This window comes from Perna viridis, chromosome 8, assembly GCF_037379345.1.
Source record: "Perna viridis isolate PV_CMFRI_1.1 ecotype Kerala chromosome 8, ASM3737934v1, whole genome shotgun sequence".
Lineage (NCBI taxonomy): Eukaryota > Metazoa > Mollusca > Bivalvia > Mytilida > Mytilidae > Perna > Perna viridis.
The window spans coordinates 3,567,399-3,590,868 of NC_142452.1; the positions used below are offsets into that span (position 1 = coordinate 3,567,399).

The 23,470-nt window shown below is 32.5% G+C and overlaps 1 protein-coding gene across 5 annotated transcripts in view; it reads right to left on the bottom strand.

Moving 5' to 3' along the window:
- LOC148608979 (CD151 antigen-like) overlaps nucleotides 1-23,470 on the bottom strand; it is a 31,644-nt gene extending 8,174 nt beyond the window's left edge. The window contains exons 1-7 of one of the 5 annotated variants that reach the window (XM_088540700.1): nucleotides 23,423-23,470; nucleotides 14,294-14,339; nucleotides 8,032-8,338; nucleotides 7,454-7,586; nucleotides 2,306-2,497; nucleotides 1,911-1,985; nucleotides 1,433-1,531 (exon numbers count right to left, since the gene is read on the bottom strand). In XM_088540700.1, the coding sequence (XP_088396826.1) occupies nucleotides 1,433-1,531; nucleotides 1,911-1,985; nucleotides 2,306-2,497; nucleotides 7,454-7,558 (471 nt within the window). In that variant the 5' untranslated portion in view covers nucleotides 7,559-7,586; nucleotides 8,032-8,338; nucleotides 14,294-14,339; nucleotides 23,423-23,470. Of the gene's footprint in view, nucleotides 1-1,432; nucleotides 1,532-1,910; nucleotides 1,986-2,305; nucleotides 2,498-7,453; nucleotides 7,587-8,031; nucleotides 8,339-11,493; nucleotides 11,641-14,293; nucleotides 14,340-14,963; nucleotides 14,982-15,816; nucleotides 15,927-23,422 lie in introns of those variants that run through there. The other 4 variants (XM_088540702.1, XM_088540701.1, XM_088540703.1 and 1 more) reach the window with 4 other exon arrangements.

A 23,470-nucleotide genomic window follows, 5' to 3' on the forward strand; every position in this document is an offset into this window, starting at 1 on the left:
AGTAGTTTCAGAGGAGAAGAGTTTTGTATAATTGTTAACGACGACGGACAACGACGACGGATGCCATGTGAGCAAAAGAGCTCTTAAAATATGTCCTATATTCAAGGTACAATTGAATATACTCACACAGGTCTTGCTATAATAAATAATAATATCTTTGATTGAACTCATTTTTTCTACATTTTATTTCTTTTGAAATCTGCAAGTAAATTGTTAACCAAGCATTGATATAGCATCATTTATTGCTTTGGTGACTTTTCGTTGCCTTAATCTAATTTTGTTGATTTCAGATAGCTGTTCACTATTTCCAAGTTGTCTGCTGTGCTTGTAGTATGATACTGGGTTAGAACTGAATGATTTCACCTTAATGTCAATATTGGTCATTAATGTTGTCATGCCTTTCTGAGCTTATTTGAAGGTGTGTTTACACTTAATGAAGAAATTTTGGTGTTCTCTTTATGATGGTGCTTCGTTTCACCATATCTGTTCCTTTTCTTTTGTGGGATAATGAGTGACATATTTTTGGAGTCAGTATGATTAAATTGGGTAGAGTGGCATTCCTTCTTATAAAAAGTCACTTTCGTGAGCTTAAACTAACAAAATCAGCTTGTCTGTTCAGAATAGCAGAATAATATGTCATTGAAATGGTAAATTTCCTATGAAGCTATTGTTAACTGAAACATTAAACCGTAGTGAGTATGTTCCCAATACCCCATACACACACATTTGCATTCTTTAGAAAAACTTCTGTACCTATACCCAAATGAAAAATCCCTCCCCTTGTCTGATTTCTGTGAAAATTAATACCATCCAAGATTTAATAGCTGCTAGCCATTCACCAGAGTTGAAAAGAAACCATTAAAAAATTGAGATATTATCTAGGCGACAAGCCTAAATATTAACTTTTGACTAAGTCTCTCTCCCAAGAAAATCAGTCAAAAATGGAGGCACTATCAAAATGAAAAACCTGAATCAATAACTTTTTAGTAAGTCCCCCACCAAGAAAGTGGTCTCCCTTAACCAATTTATGAGAAAATTAATTCCATCCAAGATTTTATAGTACTAACCATTCACCAAAGTTTGAAGTTACTGGGTAAAAAAATGGAGGCCCTATCCAGGTGACAACTAGATTGACAAACAGATGGACAGACAGAAGGATGGATCAAAAGCCCCTACAACTTTGTTGTGTTAGGTATGACCACCATGTCTATCTGGCACTAATCAAATCTGTTCTATTGGTTAAAATTCTTCACCTAAAAGACATAAAGGATTTGCAAATGGTCTAAATACTTTGAAAAGGTGAATTGTTTCATAGGGACAAAACTGAATTGTAAATACTACATCATTCATCACACATGACCTAATTTTTTAAAAGATTTCAATGGTAGTATGAAAATGTCTTTCTTCCCCACAGAATCATGTCTAAACCAACCTCTGTTTGCATGTCATCAACAGCTTGTGTGATTACTTGATCTAGCTGATAGTTGTCCATCATTGTACTGTTTAAGTTTCTCGACAATTCTTCCTTTATCTGAAATTGGAAGTTGTATCCTTGATATGTACCTGTATGATGTCAGGGCTTCCTTTCAAAGAACTGGTTGTTTATTGTTTTTCTATCTCTATACTTCATATTACTTGCTTAGCAATGTTCCATTCATATCATTACATGAATGTTAAAAACAAATCACAGATTAAAACACTCAATCAAATATTATTTACTCTGGTAATGTGACTTACAAAGTTTGTAAAAACAGCAGTTGTTTTTAAGTGGTAAAACAGCTTTTGTATCATTGTTTAGCTCATCTACAATTATAAAATTAGTTTTTACATGTAATCCAATATAGTTGGTACATTAAATAGAAAGTATTCTTTAAAACAGTATCCTTTTTATTCAAGACATCATATCTTACCGTTCCTTCATACATGTATGCCAAAACACCTGCTATTGCTTCAGACAGAAATATAACCAACAGGAATATAGCATACTGAAAATATAATAATTACATAATACAGTCACTATAAACAAAGTTAATGTGACATAAATTACTCATGGGATAATGACTCCACCTTTCTACTTCATGGTATTATTAGTTTTATCAACTTAATGATATCTGCTATAGCTGAGTTCATTATACTTTGTATTTATTCAAATTTATAAAAAAGGCATTTGGGTAGTGTAATTCACTTCTGCATCTTTGTTCACATTTTAACAGCAGAATCCTGTCATGTTACCTCCTGTTCCAGTTTTCATAGTTTTCACAGAATTCAAATTTGAGCCATCCAATTCTTTAAAAACTACACTTACCATGACCATAAAGCACCTGTTTTCCTTACATGACCCTGCACAACCTATGATTCCTGACAACACAATAAAGGCTCCTGTCCCTATCAACAGGTATGTTGCTAAAGGAAATGTACTGCTCCCTAGAAGGCTGATGTAGGTATGTTTCATGAATTTTATGTATAGTCCTAGACCAAGGAAGGCAAGGCCTGTCAGCTGAAAAGAAATTGCATCATTTCTGTTTAAAATAAAAGTTTTTTTGCCTACAAAAACATAAATCTACCCTTGTTCCAAAGTTCAAAAGGGTAAATTATTAGGCATAAACTCCTGATAGTATGCACAATTACATGTCCTATTTTAAGTTTCAGGAAATTTCGTACAGAAGTTTCTGAGGAGTTGCACTAACGGAAGTGTGGGATAGAAAGGACAAAAACATTATGTCAATCTAAGTGGGAATACATATAGATTGTATTTTAATGCTGAAGTTTGGTGAATACATACACTCAATATCACATCATTTAGCATACTGATAGAAGATGTACGACCTTAAAGTAAAATAATAAAGTTGACAATTGGTTTTATCCCGAAAGGACACAGTAACTGTTGTAGCCAAGGTTTTTGACCTAAGTAAAAACAATAGATATGGTGAAACGCAACCATTGCACCAGCATATAACCTAAATATAAAATGGTAAATACATTCAGAGATCACCAAAAGGTCTTTAACAAGTGTATTAACAACTTTATGTAAGCTACGAAAGGCCCCGATAACAAAAGTATTAAAATCAACAGTAACAGAACGATGACAATTCTTCAAAACTATTCTAAATAGTAATATAATAACACAAAAAACATTAATAACCTGACTGTGGACAGGGGCATGCCTACGGTGGGGTTAAATAAAGCATTCAACTCTTCATGGAATACCTCAGTATACACCATATAGACAAAATATACCCACTATAAGACTGCTTGTAAGCTAGATCAGAACATATTAAAGTATGACCATCAAATCTCCCAGCATTAGTAATAATCAGGCACTATAATTCCAGTGAGGCAACATGTAGTGCAATACTGAAATATCACTTACTGGTAGTTTTCATGTAAGGATGTAATTAGGGGTCGAATATTTCTATTTGTGAAAACATGGTAAAAAGACAATAATTTCAAAATTGTATCCTTTATGAATAAATCTATTCTATAACAGTTGATAAATCCACTGGTTTTGTTTGGAAAAATGTGCTTCAAAGACTATATTTCCACGAAAAACTGTGCAAGCAACAACATTTTCTATTAGTACCTGCAAGAGCTATTATATTTTTGTATCAAATTTTGTAAACATGAAATGTTTTTAGAAGTTTGTGATATGATACCACTGATGCAAAAACTTTCCTGTTGTGTTCATTAAAATCTGACAACTTATCACAAATACAAGCAAAATGGACCAGTTTAGTAAATACCCAAGGAAGGTGCTTCAGGAATATCACTATCTAGGAATGGAAAATAACAATAGTTAAATCAAAAGCATCTCTTTTTGTCATGAATTTTAGTATGAAGGCTACAATTCTCTAGTGTAATATCTAAATAAAGAAAATGAGTAAGAGTGCTATTATAATTAGACATGGTCAACCAAGGTTCTTTTGGATACTGTATGTTGAACATAATTTTCAAATTTAGGAATATGTATGACCAAATTATCATCAAGATATCTAAAAAGTATTGTTAAAAGAGTTTAAACATGAACTGTGGTTTGTAAAAGTAAAGAAACAATTCTGCTATGTGAGGAACACAATACGTCCCCATTGGAATACCAACAACCTGTCTGTATAGAGTATTACCAAATCAAACTTTGTCCTACAGTTTTCATATCAACTGCAACATACTAATGGAGATAAACACTCAAGCAAAGTTTCCTCCCCTTAATTCAAAGAAAGTCCAATAAAAAAAAGTAAACATAGGTCAACAGACAGCAGTCATCTCTATTTGCAGTGAATTTTTTTCTTGAAATATACATGTGTGTGTAAATTAAAATTAATGAAGAAACACCACAGATTGGTGTCATGACATATCTCATACTTATTATTGTATTACATAATATCTAAAACACTGATTTATCTCACGATTATATAATACACATATTTTATAAATTGATTCATCTATGTATTTCTTACATTTTATGTTGCAAGTTTCAAGTGAAATTGTTGTATCTTCTTTTCAGTGCATGTCCATGCATACATATATTTCACTTTAGAACAATAAAACAAGATTTTCAGGAAATTTCAAATAACAATACATTATGTCCTCTACCACCCATACATACAGTTGAACTAAAAAAAAACTTTTCGTTGTTTTAAGTCCCATAAAACAGACACAAAATTAGAAAACAATAGCAAAGGGAATGTCCCTTAATGTAGACATTTTTCTAAATTCATCCAAGTGTTTTTCTCGCTCCAAGTATTGTACCATACCATGACAACAGTGATATACAGCGAGGCAGAGTGTACAAAAGGATATCTCCTACTTTCACTTGGACTCTAAATATGGCATGTCAATGTTTAAGTTAGATAATATCTCCTTTTGTGTTTTTACCAGAATCCATCAGTGTTTGGGTGTTATTGGAGGACCACAGACAGATAAACATTCTAATAATACCAATATATCCTCTAACTATAAAATCAGTATAATAAAGAAAAACCTGAATATTTCTGTCAGATATGAACAAAATGAGCTTTTAAGGAAGAGGAAATTAACATATACTAGATACCCCCTTCTTCCATTCATGATGTGTATTTTGTATGGAAAAATTATCAGCAACTGAATATACAAGTTCAGAGAACATTTTTAGCCTCTGATGTTTTTAAAAACTCTTATTTTTTTAATATGAAACTGTTACACAGCTTTTAATGCTAAGTAAACTTAAATGGTGGATTCTCATCCAACTTTCACCAAAAAATATGGTGCTTGTGAGAGGATTTTATTTTTTATTTCTTACCACATATTTGCTAACCTTATTTTGGCTACATACATGTATGTTTTGTATGTATTTAAAGTAAAGATATGTTCTAAATCCATAGCCACATCAGAAGTATAGATATGTTCTAAATCCATAGCCACATCAGAAGAAAAATTGTTTAAGTCACCAAGAAATGTGTTATAATATCTCAATACTGGAAACTGATGCAAAAAAACAATACTGGAAACTGATGCAAAAAAACAATACTGGAAACTGATGCAAAAAACAATACTGGAAACTGATGCAAAAAACAATACTGGAAACTGATGCAAAAAAAAAAAATCCTGATTTTAAAATTCATGTCTTAATTTAAAAAAAAAATTTTGTCCATTTTTAGGGGTGGGAGGGGGTGCGAATCTACTAATCAGTTTTATTTGGCCTTAGCAGAACTCAGAACGTTTGAAATAGTGTTCTTTAAATATGAAAAAAATCTAAGTTTTCACAGTTTCTTTCAATTTTACCCAGTTTAAGAGATTCTCCATTTCCCATTTCGGTTTAAAATTTCAAAATTTATTGCTTGTTATCATACCTCATATAATCTAATTACTTGATTTACTGAAACTTTCATAACATCAAAAAGTTTTATCACACTTTTTGCCATTTTGAAACAGTTGCTTGTCCACAGTAAACTCACGAAGCCAACAACTAAGAACAAAGCAACTACGCTGTCTTGTCAAGAATGTGAAAATGAAAAAAAATCTTTTAAATTTGCTGTGGCAATACTCTGGAACAGCCTTCCCAACCATTTCAGGACAGAAAACAGGTTTTCTCATTTCAAAAGTCTAATTCAGTCCTGGAATGGTTCGGAATGTCACTGTTCAGCATGCAGGTAACTTTCTGTTCTATATCATGCATATTTTAGCTATATGTTTTGTTTGGCTTCTACTTGAATAATAGTACTTCTGCTTTAGATTTAGTTTATGCATGTGTATATACTTTTATGCTTAGTTCACTGCTTATTATTATGTTTTAATATTTGCATGCTATGCTTATTTTGTGCTTGATTGTATGTATTGCTCTGTGTGTATGTGTCCTTGCATTGTTTTATGTTAAGTTATTGTTTTATATTCGGTCAAAAGCTCCTTATAGCTTGTGTTTGTATTTATGACTCAAAATAAAGATTTTTTATCTTATCTTAATGTGAGGGGTTTACTTAACCTTACAGCTACAATCTATGTACAAAACATAATGCCAATGTCATGCTAGTGACACTCTGCTCTCATAAAAATGAAACAGTTGTTATGAAGACTGAATCTTCAAAAAAGGAGAAGTATTGAAATAGTATTGTTCAATAAGGTGTTTACAGATAATAGGCACAGCACTATAAAATAAACTATTTACACTCAAGGGCCATCAACAGAACAATAGGCACATATTTTGTGTTGGGCCCATGTGATTTTTATCTAAGGGCCCATGTGAATGTTATATATTATAGGCAATCAACAGACAGACAGACAGACATCCTGCTTGTGATTTCGTCCAAGAGCTGAAGTTTTCTCACATTATATAAACTAGACAAGAGAATGCCAAACCAATTTATGTAATACATTGACATATGATTAACCATAATAGTACAGGTTCATTTATGATGATGAAGGTCAGAAACTTTAATACTTTGATCGATGTTATCTTTGTGGAGTTCATACTTCTGGTTTTGTTATAAAAATTCTAACTCATGATTGCATAATCATAAGTAGTAATAAAGACCTGTAATGTTCATTAAATTATTTAATCGTTATAATGAGATTTTTTTTTCTGTCGTAACATCCCTACATGTACCTATACCTTCTTTGTATCTCTATTTGGGAATATGAAAATTTAATGAATGTTACATTTTCCTAAGATTGAACACCTTTTTTTCGGATTTATCTTTTTTTTTTTCAATCTTGAGACATCCTCTAACCAGTGGGGGATCCAAGATTTCAGGTTAGGAGGGATGTTACATAAACAGTTGCTGAGCAAAGCAAGGGCTCAAAATTTTTCGTGTAAATTTTTTTTGAAAATCATGATATCATGCAAAAATGTGCCCTCCATGTACCTCTCTGAATCCTTCACTGCTAACTTTGTTCAAATCACAATTACTTTACAGTGTAAGCTATGCCTAGCAATTCTGTTAGGCCAAAACTACGAGTATATTTAAAATTAAAATGAAAAACTTACCCAAAAGAAAAAGATGAATACATAGAGAACAACTTTGAGGAAATTTTTTCCACAGAGATCTCTTTTTCTCCTGTTGTGCTGTCTTGATGATGAACTGTGATTCATTATTTGTCCTTATTTCCTAACACACTATCTGGAAAAAAATCCACTTTGGTTACAACAGCTGAGATACTTTGATTATTTTAGTGCAAAGATTGTCTTTGATTAATACAACCAAATATTTATTTTCATGACTTCAAAACAAAAGTAATCATCCAGAAATCTACTAAATAATAGTAATCATGTGCTAAGTTTATATATTACAATCATAATTGTCAAACACATGGTAATTTTTCAAACACCAGTAAATTATAAATCCTTTTTATCTTTCACTGTGTAAACATTTAGATAATAAATTGAGTAAAAAATACACAATACTTGGAAGAAATCAAACCTAAACATTCATTCAAATGTAATTAATTTTTGCAACAAAAGATAATGTTCTAATTTGAAAGTTGTCAGCTAATGCATGAGCTGAAAATTATCTAACCAATATCTCATTACCAGTAACTCAATAGTCATGAGAAAATTCTGTTTACCTTAGGTGTTTCTCTAATAATTCCTCAAATCACTGTTTCACCAAATTAAATTCTCAGCTTGGCTTCAGTTTCATAAAAACACGAAATATAATCATAAAAACAGATAACAGTTGATGTGCATTAATTTTCCTGCTGGTTTTGCTGAAGTTGGTCCTATTCTGAATCTGCTCAGCTTATTCTCTGGTTGTTGGAGTAAATTTCACAGTTTAAAGTAAAGCAGTTCATCAACTTCACATCAGCTGACTGACAGATCACATGACAGCAATGTGACAGCAACAATTACCTCCTAAGCTATAAACTTCTGTTACTGTAATTAGATGAAGGAAATATCTTGTCTAAAACAATGAAGAGGTTAATTATTTGATTCATTATTTTTACATTGTGATATGTAGAGCTTCAAAAACATTGTAATGGCTTTACAATGCACATAGTTGGGGTCTGATATGGGTAGGCAATAATGGCTTTACAATGCAAATGACCCCGTCCAGGTCCATGTGTCAAAAGAATAGGCCTGCTGCAGTGCTGAGCTTGTCGTAAAAGGCGACTAAATAGTGCTCAGAACCCTAGCCAGGGGCTAGGGCGCTCTGCCCACAGAGCAACTGGGTTGTGTGCCCCAGGTGGTGGAATGGGGTACCCCTGGTGTGTCACATGCTGGGGTTGTCAGGCTATAATACTGAAAACCTAACAGCAAACCATAGTGGTGCACTGTGTTGGGAAAGATGCCACGTTCCTCGCACGTTAAAGAACCCTACTGTGGTATTCTCCCTGTGTAGGAACCATAGGGCTCTGCCACAGGAGGCTAAATTGCACGACCCTACCCAACTCTCCCTATTTCCAGTGGCAATCGAAATATGTCGACCCCATTATCCTTGTGTCCCATCCCATTTTCCATTTCATCATCATTTCATGTTCATTTTATCATCCGCTTCATGTTCATCGCCTGAATATAGCTGAAATATTGCTGCTCGGGCGTTAAACCCCAACAAACAAACAAACAAAACAAGGCAAATGGTTGGGGTAGGATATGGTTAGGCAATAATGTCTTTACAATGCACATGGTTGGGGGTAGGATATGGGTAGGCAATAATCGCTTTAGCTATAGGATGAAGGTCAGACAGACAAGTCATTGTACTAATTTTTTAAGGTGTTTATTTTCAGGATTTTGGGGTGATTTTTAAACATTTCAGCCAATTTTAAGTTCTTGCTATCTGTTGAAGTAACTATGACTATAAAGTTTAATTAACATAATCATGGGATCTTAATTACTTCCACCAATAATTACTTATTTATGATATTTGTGAAAATACATTGTAAATATGCAGCATTAACAATTATATTAGACAAACTTGGAGTGTGAATGGTGAGTTTAAAGAGAACCGGCTAAGTCTTATTTTAGTGAGGAGAAATTTAACTTTCAGTTTGATACAGACAGGGTAGACAAACCATAAAATAGGTAAATGTAAATATTTTTTTTATCAAAGGTAGGTTTTGATTTAAACTACACCTCATTCTACCCCATCTTAACATACTGTTCAGACTGTATAATTTCACGTGTTGATTTTCAAACAAATGCAAATAAAAAACAATTTCTCTTGAATATAATCGTAAACAGTAAATTAGAAAATGATCTTAATTTGTTTTAAATGTTTTAAATGACTATGAGGTAATATAAGTGAAAATTTTCATAAAATATTTAATTGCAATGGGCTTTAAAAACATAATAACTCCATGCATCAAGACTGAATTACAATAAATGATGTAATATTGCTCCACTGCTGCAGACATATACCAGTATATACAAAAATAAGTGTATGTAATTTAATGCAGACTGTATATGTAAGATATCTATAATTCATTATCACATTCCTGACAAATTTCATCCAAGACAGCACAACTGCTTTATACTCACATTTCTGAATGAATAACATATATCATTTATCTTTATCTTGAAAAGATATTTGTCAAGATAAATTAACTTTCATATTAACTGAAAACTGTACCCCTTCAAATGAAATGAACCCACACATATATGCATACTTTTATAATAATATGTTAGCCATTTAAACCAATTTGAATGGACATATTGAATTAATAACAAGTTCCATCTGCAATCTCCCTTTTCATCATCTACAGTTGTGTTGTACTAAAATTCATTTCATCCTATTTAAAACCACATTTTAATGCTATTATTAACCTGTCAGGTTCAGTACTGGCCAAGATTTCTGACAGATAGTTCATGAATCTACACTTAAGACAAAATTTCACACACAAAAATAGGGTATTAATGGAACATTAAGTGATATCATGCCAAAAAAGGGTGAAAAAAAGGGATGGTAAATTGTTCAAAATTGCCTCAGAAGCCAGGAAATGATAGTAGATTAGGTATATGATATTAAGTGCAGTTCTGTCTTAGAACCAGATAAAAGCTTGTGATTAGTGATTCGTGCATGTCTTAATTACAAACATTTTTTGAATGGAATTCCTTCTGTGGACCTCATAGGAACTGTATTCAAAAATATAGTAAGTGGAAATGAAAGTTGCCCACTGGAGATATTAATACTTTAAACATTACATTCTACTACTGAAATGAACAGGAAAGATTCCCTACATAATTTTTACACTATAACCAGTCAAAAAATATTTCACAATACAGACGATCCATGGAAATAAGACATTGCCCCAAATGGGACTAATACCCCTGCAGCCTGTTGAACCCAGTACATTTGAGGACCAATGTGGACACCAATATGGTAATTTAACATGCCAATAAGTTTCATAACAATCTTGCATGTGATTGAGGAGGAGTTGCTGACAACACACGAGACCAAGTTTTGCTGAAAAACACCTATGTCAACAACAGCTGTCATTTCTACAATTTTTACCAAAACATTAATTCCTGACAATATGGACATCCCAACATGGTAACCTAACACTCAATCGAGTTTCATTACAATCCTGCAAGTCGTTAGAGAGGACAACTCATCAAAGTTTTACTGAAAAATGCCTTAGTTCAAACAGATGTACTTCTACCATTTTTGCCCAAACATAAATTCCTGACAATATGCACATTCAAATATGATAATCTAACACCCAATTAAGTTTGATAACAATTCCTGCACGTTGTTGACGAGGAGTTGCAGATCGAGACAAATTTTGCTGAAAATGCGTATTAAGTTCAGCAGCCTTCATTTCTATAATTTTTGTCCAAACATAAATTTCTGATAGTATGCACATCTCCATGTGGTTATATTACACTCCACCAAGTTTCATAACAATGCTGCAATCTGCCAAGACAATACTTCAGTCAGACAGAAGGACAGATCTGATGAACAAACAGAGTTTCATTGATTATCTTTAGAGATGATGAATCATCCACTACCTAGTTTTTAGAAAGAACCAAACTTAACTAATAAAAAGGCTAAATACACGTACAGCAAATAAATAAATATAGTTACTCCTTACCTGTAGGCTACAAGTTAAGATCAAAAGTATTTAATGATTATCTACCATAAAACTGTGTGAATTTATAACCTTAGACAACACTTGCTTGTAAGATTCAGTTCTACTAAATTGCTTGAACATAAATGACTAACCACACTTTAATTAAATTAAGTATAAAACTTGAACAGATGAAAAAATAATCATTGAAGACCCTTAGGCCTAAAAAAATACCTGTGTTCTCCTAACGCCACCAACTCTATTTTTTGTGCCTATTCTAAAGTTTTTTTTGGCCATTTTTTGACAAGCACTATTTAAGTCTTAATGTGTGTTCCAAACAAACCAGTTAAAAACCTTTTAAGAATTAGAAATTTAGCCTACTACTGACTTATTTTTAGAGCATGCTAGTAGAAACACATGTATTTGTTTTCTTGGCCTTATGATACAGAGATGAAAATTAACTAGACATTATAAAAGTGTCCTTACCAAAACAGCCAAGAACAAAGATACTTTATACAGGCTGACACATCATCATAGAAACACTTCTATCACTTATACAATTCATCATGTTCTTAGAAGATGAAAGGTTGTTTAGCAGTCTGAACCTCAAGTATTACAAGTACATGTAGTCAACCACAAAATCACTTAACATCTGTTAAAACTATCAAAAATATTTCATTGGAGCCTACAAATATATCTTGCATAAGAAAATAATTTGATAGACTCATCTTTCTGGTATGAAGGTTCAATATCTATATTCCTGTTACAGTTAAATGAAGAAAATGTAAATGATCAAAAATGTATGACTTAATATAGTTTAATTTATAACCTTCTTCCAGAAAATCTTTGATCAATAGACAATGAAAAAATATCCTCCCTGTGTTTAAAATAGAATGGCCATCGTACATGCAGTTCTTCTACAGGAGACGTAGGGGGTGGTGCCATAAGGATGTTAATCCATGATAAACATAGATCAATGAAAATTAGCATGCATATGTTAAAAAGAAAAAAAATGAGCAAATTTGCTAACTTGAATACAACTAGATATCATTAAGATTGTATCCATCTATGTTGGCCCCATGTGGTCAAAGTACTGTGCTGTCATACACAACAAATTCAACAACTGTGACATGCAAATAGTAATGCAAATATCATTAATTTGACCTCGAGGTCAAAGTTCTAGGCCAATAGTCACTAACCGTGGTATGCCACACATTGCCTTGAGCTAATCTACACTCATGCCAAATATCAAAATCCTACACCAAATAACAAAAGCATTAGTGCCCAGACACGAATCTGCCATGCAATAATAATTCAATTTGATCTTGAGATCAAATTTCAAGGTCAGAGGTCATCAACCATGACACAAAACACATTACCTTGACCTTGAGCTTATCTACACTCATGCCAAATATGAAAAGACTACACCAGAAGACAAACTAGAGGCTCTAGAATTTAGTCTGAATCGCTTACATGCCAAAAAGTATTTTTAGCCCTCAAAAGCTCGACTCTTGACCCTACTGTACTATTGTCACAAGAATCCTTTCATCGGTTTTCATATTATTATATAAAATAAATCCCTCATAGTCATTTTTAGCACTTAAAGAGCAATAACAGTTTGACTCCAGCTATATTTTAGATTAACCAACTGTTTACGAGTTATTTGCTAATTCTACAATTTTACCTCTATGGTCTATCTGACTAATAGTTTCAGAGGAGAAGATGTTTGAAAAAGTTAACAGATGACAACCATGGACACATGGTGATGGCAGGCCCATAGGCAGAGGAAGGTTCTTTAGACTCACAGATTGCTAGGTGCTATCAACTTTAATATTCACAAATCAAGCAATACTTCAACTTCAATTGTGCTAACAGTATTCATTTTTAAGGGGATATTAAGAACTCCAAGAGCCCCCCCCCCCCAGCTTTAGGTCAAAGTTCTTCAATCATGGTATGTGACACATTATCTTGAGCTGATCTACCCTCATGCTAAATATGAAATACAACAAAGTTACAGCCCAGATAGAGTTTGTTATGGACAGACACACAGATGGACAGAGTGATTACAATAGGGTGTCAGCCCTATTCAACACCTGGGTACAATGCTGTAAAGAAATGATATGAAGCACATTAAGGGGTTACTGGACAGTGGAAGACATCTGGTACAGGTTTACCGTTTGTACCAGTTCAGTTTAGACAGCTAGGCTTCAAAGTATATTGTGTAATTATGTTATCATGAATAAAACGAATTATGAAAAGTGTTCTTGACTCCATTTTATGCCATAACTAGACGCTCCAGAGAGCCTCAACCTGGAGAACTTGAGGTCAAATCATTTGATCATTTAAAGCTGAAATGGCCTCTGGCGGCCATCTTGTTTAATCAAGTAGAACCAAAATTTTATCAAATGTTTAAAATGTCAGTTTTATTATTTCTGCCGAGTTTGGTCACTATTGGCTCAGTAAAAGCGAAGATTTAGGCCAAATGGCAACTTTGAGTGGCCTTGGCTTAAATGGCTTTTGGTGGCCTTCTTTCTTAATCAAGCAGAACCAAACATTATTACTTTTGTTAAGGCTCTTGCATACATTATATCTGCCAAGTATGGTTAAAGTTGGTCAAAGGGTTTTCATGTGGTTGTGCAAAATGTGAAAAGTTTATGAATGATGGAGGCAGAGTGATGGAACAAGGACCTCTGATCCAGGTAGCTAAAAAGCCATCTACCAAATGCAATGACATATGAAATACATATACATGCAACAACATGTACACAATAATAGAAGTGTGATAGAAAATTTCTAAACAATAACATTCAATATATCCACCTACCTTTTTGAAATAAATTCTTTATCACTTTTTCTAGTAAAAGTTCATCCTATAAAAACAAATACAACTGACATTAGCTGTATGTTATATTCAGTGAATTATTCACAACAACCAAAAGAACTCAATAGCCCAGAGGACAATATACAACTCAATATAGACAGCTGGCAAGTCCATTCTAAATGGCTTTTATAAAAACCATGACATGGCTTTATGGAATGGCACAAGCTCATTTATTGTAAAAATGGTCCTAGTTTTTTTTTATAGCAAAACTTCAATCTTAAATCAAGAACAAATGTACTTTATATTAAATAGTTCTTTTATTAAAAGACTTAATATCTCTAAGACTGGGAGCATGAAAAAAATAGTTTAGTGTCAAACAAGAAGCCCAAAATAGTTTGACTGCATTCCATAGAGCTCACCACCCCCCACCCCCACTATCAGTTATATTTTCCCCATCTACCCATGAAGAATAAACAGAAGATCATGAATAAATAGGCTATACTTTCCCTAATCTTCAAAACAATTCATTCTACATTATTTATATGACAGTTATTAGACAGATTGATTTTGTACCATAGCTTAAGTCTACTAGAAATCAGAACAGCAAATATTCTACTATAACCATACCATGTTTTACAATCTGCTGTTAAGTATCATCTTGACCATCAATTACCTGATTAGTATCACAGAAGCCATTAAAGGAAAACTAATTATTGACCGTTACCATATCAATGGTTCAGGAACTACTGGGAGATGGTTTAATTTAATTTCAAGTGGACATAATGGACACTCCATCAGTTTCTGAAAAACCAATTTTAAATTCTGGTGTTGAAGATAATGGCAGTTGAAGGGGTCAGTAAACCAATGCTTCAAACTTAGAAATAAGACAGATGCTAGCTGTGTCTAGCCTAAACTCAAAAACTTGAGAGAAAAAAATGAAATTAAATATGTTTTTTCCAATATATACTATTCAGATTAAAATGAAAATTAAAGGGAGAATAGAGAATCCATGCTTCATTTTCTCATGTACAAAATATTACATGACATGGAACTGTGAGGTCTGAGCTAGCAAGGAGTTTGTTCAGTGAACTACTATGTAAAAACTTGGAGTTAAAAGACTAGACTGGGGGTATAAATACATGTAGATGCCAATGAAAAATATCATCTTCTTTTTCCGCATGAAATATTTTGATAGATGAAAACACAGCTATTAGACAATATTTAGAATGTTGCTTGTTTATTAAAACTCTGTGAATAAAACCCAGTAAATTCATGAATTCATAGTAATTATTAATTTATATAAAATGGACAAGGTTAAATATGATTTTATATAAAACATACATGTGCAAGTGTAATGCACATATACAAAGCTATACCTGTACATGTTATTCCTACAGTATTAGGAAGACTTCTATAATTTTCGGCCCTATTTACAACTGTATATGGAGTAGACTGTAAGAAGCAACACTGACTTTACTTTATCAAATTAATATACATTTTAAATTAATTATGAAAAAAGTGCTTACTAGAGAGTTATACCACACTATAGCAACATTTCTCCAAATAAAAGAAATCCAATGTCTTTCTACTTTCCCAAGGTTTGTAAATGACTAATCAAAAGATCTATTATTAACTGTACCCAATGAAATTTATCACAGTGTTTACTTTATCCTACAGAATGAGATAGTATAATAAAATGTTATGTAATCTTATCATGGAGACATTTAATTTCCTTCAGGGACAATAAAAAAATGAAAGATTATTAACTTGTTCAATTTTATTGGGTCAAATTACTATTCTAATTGCTATTAGAGGTTGGAAATTTTTATGAGAATTTACAATTATCCTTACTGCTGGCTTAGATTTGATAATAATAAGAGTCCTAATAAGGATCATTTCAGTCATTGAAAGAAACCTAATGGTTTTGGGGATATATGCACAAAACTACTGTCTGACTTTTATGTTTTATTTTTATTAACAGTGGCCATGTTTTTTGACAGATCAGAAATCCCCACACAAAGGAACATTCATAACAAGTTTGGTTTCAATTGATCAAATAATATCAGAGAAGATTTTTGAAAGAAATAACATTAATAAAGAGCTGCGCTTCAAGTGCATGATACGCCTGTTGCCCTTTTAATTTGTCCTTATGCTTTTAACGAATTTATATGATCAACTAGAAATACTGTGAGCCCTGTCAAATACCCTCCATCCCCCCCAAAAAAAGTAAATAAGAAATGCACAAAAAATTTGGCACTATCAAGGCTACCTCAAGTTTAACTAAGTTTGATGCCTTGATTTTTCATCTGTACATTTCTATCTCGTTTAAAACACACTTTTCTGACAAGCTTAGTTACCAAGTACCAAGTACCTTTTATATTTATTAGTTGATCATCATAACAAGTGGTCTGTTTTAAATGTTTTTTTAACGAATAAAATTTCCTTAGCCGTTTCCGGCTTTTTTTAAAGAGTAAATCTTCGAAACACGGAAACGAAATTAGACATTTAAACAAATTGGAAGGGAGCTTACATCAATAGATATGAACAATGCACCAAAGTTTCATAAAAGTTGGTGAAAGTATTTTTGAGTTATTGTCCAAAAACTTGAAAATCCCCCTTTCTTTAAGAAAAAAAAATTCATAACACAGAAATGAAAAATCTGAAATTTATAAATTGAAAGAGAGCTTACGTCAATACATATGAACAATTCACCAAAGTTTTATTAAATTTTGTGAAAGTGTTTTTGAGTTATTGTACGAAGTGTGGACGACGGACAGACGGACAACTGTATACCATAATATGTCCCGTCTTAGACCGGCGTATAGAATTAGCAACAAAAAAAAAAAGGCCAGGAACTCCAAGATGGCTACACCAATTAAAACAAATATTTGAATATATTTACCCATGTCAGAATGTAGCTAAAAATAACAGTTTTGGAGATATACATGTCTGACCCCTATGTTCTATTTTTAGTAACGGTGGCCATATTTTTAGACAGATAAAAAATCCCCATGTCAGTTCTATGCAGGATACACCAAGGAACATTAAATGCCAAGTTTAGTTTCCATTGGAAAAGTAGTGTCAGAGGAGAAGATTTTTTTAAAGAAATAACAATAAAAATTGTAAAAATTGTTGAAAAAGGGCAATAACTCCAACATGGCTTAGGTCTCACTAACCACTTCTAACATTTCCATTACTTTACATGTTAAAAAAGTAATTTTCAAAGTCTCACTGTGAGTTCCCAGGACAAAGGACATCTTAAAGTTGCATACTGTTGCGAAGCTTGGAAAAAAAGGCTTCCAAAATCATTATGTTAATGGTACGATGATAGTAGAAATTCTTCACAAAATTTACTTGAATAAATAATACTGAAAATCCACATTTTTACCTGTTCTGCTAACTGACAGCATGGAGGCAAATTACTCACACATGTAAACAATATTCATACACTTTTGTAGTTAATTACATATATGATTTTAAAGTACACATTCTCAGCTTCATTTTGACTACTTTTAATCATAATACACACACATAATGCACTTACAATGCATATGTCTAGGTTCAGTGTGTTTTTGGTACTACATAGGGGGGTGGCCATTTGACCCGGAAGTGGTTAGTGAGACTTTAACAGATTAAAACCAAAATTTGACCAGAGGTAGATCTCATCATGCTGAACACTTTTATCCATGTCAAAATTTAGCTAAACCTAACAGTTTTGGAGATACATGTATATGCAAAAAACTACTGTCTGACCTCTATGTTCTATTCTTAGTAATGGTGGCCATGTTCTTTGACGAATCAAAAATCCCTATGTCAGTTCTATGCATGATACCAAATTTGGCTCTAATTAGTCAAGTAGTTTCAGAGGAGAAGAGTTTTGTATAATTGTTAACAACAACGACAGACGACGATGGACACCAAGTGACGGCAATAGCTCACTTGGCCTTTGGCGAGGTGAGCTAAAAAATGAATATCAAGGATTTTAAGATGGTAGAGACATGGAACTAGAGATTTCCACTCCATATAAGAATTGTATACTTGTACATGTAGCTCTAACCTATATCATAAAAGACACCTCAATAGTCTTTTAAAGAGACCTTACAAGTAACTACTCTGCATGTATACCATAATTTACATGTACTATGTGGGTCAGTAATGTGTCTTTGTGTCATCATTTCTTTTTAGTTATATTTTGAGGTGTCATCCTTTGGTTACCATGGATTTTATTACTTTTATTGCAGGGGTCTTTCAGGGCTTACTTCTACTAATTGAAGACCTTTTGGTGATCTCTAAGTATTTACTATTTTGTATTTAGGTCATGTGTTGGTACATTTATTTGCATTTCATCATATTAATTCTTTTTTTCCTATTGGAGGAGTAACACCTGACCCTCTTGAATTGTGGATTAGAAGATGGTCCGGTCCCCCTTGGTCAACCAATGACTAAGTCCATGTTTTACAGCAGGAAACCTAGTGTCATTCAGAAAAAAAAGAAAAAAGAGGTGCACAATGGCATCATGTAATAAAGACTTTGCAAAAGTTCCATAAAATTCCGTTGTACAGTGCCAGAAGCGTTGATTAGAATGGATGAACAGACAGACAGCATAATCACTATATACCTTCCTCTGGCAAGGAGTTTAATAATAAATATAGAAATAGAATTTTTCTGATAGTAATAATAACAAGATTTTAGGCATAAACGGGTGTATATGATCTACATGTACCCCATTTGTCTACATGCTACATTCCACATGAATCATGAAAATATGAAATTTCTGGACTTCAACTTATTTTACAACAAGAAATCTTTGAGCCAACACATAGCAGAAATTACCAAACACTTTTATTTATTAAAATCATTATTCAAATGTACGGGTTACCAATTGGTCAAATTGCAAACAGGAATTAAATGTAATCCACAAACCAAAAATCAAATACCATGATATGGCATACCTACATGTAGAATGAAAGATTATGTCAAAATATCATGTGGCTCAGTGACAAAAGTTGCTGACAAAATGGAAATGAATATATTGTCATTAATCATAACGGCTTGAAAATATGCACTATGTTGGTTAATAGGAAGTCTGAATGTAGTCCAAACAGTATGGGATCCTTCGCTGAGATTTTTATTCCAAATATTGAGGTTGCTGAGAAAAATGTAATGTAAATATGTTTAGGAGGGAAAGACAGAAGTAAATCTGTAAATTTTAAACAGGATTTAGGTACATTTGTCTTTAAAAGATCCATATGCTAGTTTTACAAAATAGTAAATATAAAAATACATTTCTAACATCCACTGAGGTTGGTTTATTAAAACTTTGATCAAGTACATTGTACATGTATACAATTGAACATTGTTTTTCCTTTCAGCTTTCCTTTCATCTGTGGCAACATCCCTTCATTATGTGCGTATAGAGTTTTCATATCACAACTCATACATTATTCCAGAGCTTGCCTTACTACTCAGACTTTTTGTATTGCGCTGGACTTCTTACAATTTGGCTTCTGGAACAGAGTTATGTTGCTACAAGACTGAAGTCGTCACTACAGAAATTTTATGGTAGTCATCATGAACTCATGGATCATTATGGTGTATCCATCTGCACCATGAAAACTGATTTGTTCAACATGTCACAGGTTTCATTTCCTCTTTTGTCTGCCCCAGACTTTTAACTGGTCTGGACAAATGGCCAACCTGATATAACTGTTACCAACAGTCTTTACACGTAAGTAAGGTTAGGTTGGCTATTAGAACTTAAATAATGTTTGTTTTATGTAATATACGTGTATACATTCATACACATTGACAAATTGTGGCAAACTGAAATATCAAAAGTGTAACAGTAAAATTTCTCAGAACATGATACAATGTATGGGTATATCTATTCTTGTATCTTCCTTGAAGTTGTAGTGTATATTAAATAAATAGTCTGCATAATCAAAGTGCTGTTAGCACTGGAGGTTTTTAATTCTAGTGAAAATTGAAGCGTAGAAAAAAGATTACATGATGTAAAATAAAACTGTAATCAAACATTGGTGCATTACCTGCCTTCCCACATTATTTAGAATTGGATGTCAATCTACACTACTGATTTTTTAATTATATAGACTGTAATCAACAGTATCCAACTTAACACACATTCACATTAATTTTGTTCCATTTCAACATTTTCCCCAAACTTTTAAATCTATCCAAAAGTTTATTTGCGCCAACTTTCAAGAACTATTTTAACAGCATTTATCCTACACTGTAAATATACTCAAACCAATATATCAGCTTAAGTAGATAATTTCCTTGATGAACAAAGATTTCCAAAACTAGACACTTTTTATCAATAACTTCAGCTAATTTTACTTGGTTAAAATCTTCACTTCCTGTTTATTACCTATAAAATATCAAAGATAGGATGAAGGTTTTGACTAATCAGTGTGCTTAATGGAACATGTAAAACACATTTATCATTTCTTAATACATCACTGTAAGAACTAAATTCCCTAAATGCAATTTCATAACTAAATAATCTTCAATTGATTTCAATACTATATCTTAATTTTGTTTTGCAGAAAATACAGGATATTATTGAGCTGAACAATTACCAGAAACCTATTTACTGGTTATACACATGGACTATATTTTCGTGTAGAGTTCAGAAATAGTAGGGAAGTTCCATACATAAACCAGTGACAAACATGTAAGGTATTTTGATCCTGAAGGGTCAAAAATGCAATCAAAAATTGGTAATAAAGACACAGATGTCCTTACACATTCTTTCCTTTCTCAATGGTTTTACTTAAGTCTAATAACTGTCCTATCAAATATAAAAGGTGCACATCCTAAGCATGACAGAAGTTTAGACTCGAGAGGCTACTAGCCTTGCTTTCACTATACCTTTTAAGATACAAATTACACAAAGTAGGTACAATGTGTCCATAACATAAAGTAATGAATGAAAAATAGGTGCATATCTTTATGGCATGCCATATTTATATTAATTCGTAGATCTCTTTTACAATTTAGTAAATATCTTCTATTTATATAAGATATTTTCTATTAATATAAGATATCTTATCACATATATAAGATATCTTATCACATATATATATATAAGATATCTTATCACATATTCAAGATATCTTATACAATGTACAGTTTATAATATACATGTATAATATAAAACACGTAGGATATCTCATAAATTGTATGTACAAGATACAATGTATCTCAAAAAGTATACAGTGAAACTTCCTCTAAATCGGACCCTCAGAAAACCAGTCTTCCCTTCAAACCAGCAATTTCAAAAGTCCCGGCCGATATACCTTAAAACCTGTGTGTTTTATCTTCAATAGACCAGCCATCCCCTAAAACTGTCTTTGGCCAGTTTTTCACAGTTTTAGTTACATATTTCAAATAAAAACAACCTCTCAATTCCGGCCGTCCAGTTTTTGTTCACCTGTAATAAATGTTTTAACAAAACTGTAAATGATTACGTAATATTATGTAATTAATAATTCCCTCATTGACCGGTTTGCATATCATCAGTGGAAAGATAATAATTGAAGGGGACAGTAGTTTAAACAACAAATTGAATCTAGACATTACATTCTGTCACTGGTTGGCGGTTAATTGGTGTGTTCACACGTCAGGCAACCGGTTCATTTAATAATACGATTTTTTAACTGTCAGCTAATGTGACCTGTACCCAAGCCAAAACAACATAGAGGTGAAATTATTAGACTTTGTTGATAGGTAATTTATGAAAACAAAACAATTAATTACCATCAATTAACAGCCCTTTGATCTTTAATACACATTCTTTCAAAATTGTGAACATTATTTTGTCGGCAGTTCCGTTTGTAAAATAAAATCATTTACAAATGATGCAAGCTTTGAAATGTAATAAAAGGCCAAAAGTTTTGAGTTGTCATTAAACATGTCTCGACCAACAAACTGACAAGGTGTAGGGTTATAGAACATATTAATGGAAACAGCTCTTAGAATGCATTGCTATTTTTCACAAAACCGGCCATTTTTTCTTATCCCAGTGGTGGCCAGTTTGGAGAAGTTTCACTGTACAAGATACAGGACAGAAAGACACATACCATGACATACTATTACAGTGGTACCAAAGAATTTTTTTTTCGCAGGGAAATTCTTTGTTACTTTCTTTTGTATTAAGAGTGGTGAGCTCTACCCCTTTCAGAACTGAAAAAAATAACAATATCTTAAAAGACGAAAATGGTTTTTAGTATCAATCTTAGAGTGGTACACCACTATGACAGTGATCAGTCACTGTGACAGTGTGTTTCTTTCTGTACGTGTCTTACAAAGTTTATTATGAGATATCACATAAAGTATATAAGACATCTTTTATAAACTTTAAAAGATATTTTAGAAAAATATTTTTAAAGAAATCTAGTACAGTTTATAAGATATCTCATATAGTTTTTTATGATATCTTACATGTACATACTTCATGAGATCTATATTCCTTAATGTTTCATATGATACATGTATCTTATATACTTTACATTATATCATACATCTTATACATTTTATAAGATAAAACAGGAAAGGAATTTAATTTTGAATGTTTTTTTTAAACTGGGGGAGGGGACTTTTAAAGTCAAGTTACCATTGTTGATAAAACAAGTATGAGATCTCTTTCCCCTTCTTTCAGTTAGTTGCAAATCTCTTTAATTACAGATCCACGACAAAGAGCAAACATACTTGGGGCCAAAAGTGGTTATTAGTGCAAACAATATCATTTGGGACCTGGATTCATGAAGGGGGAGCTGATTTCACAGAAGAAGAAGAAGGTAGAGGACTTAATTTAAGTAATTCAATCATGAATGTTTATGGCCTACATGATGCATAAAAACACAAACATACAAGCATGATTTTAAAAACATAAGAAAACATGCGTTTACAATAGTTTACTTGTACGAAAATGACATTACATATCAGTCCACCTACGTCCTAAGTGTGCATCATGAATGTCTTCAAAAATAAATTTAAACAGTTTATAGTGTAAATGACTCTAGTACAATGAAGTTCAATTTATATTATTGCTCTTCATCGACATGATTTCACTTGTTATACTTTTCTTCTAACATGTTTATAACTTTTTACCTGTCAACACTTTTCTCACCTGCTTGACCTCTCACCTCGCAAAAAAAA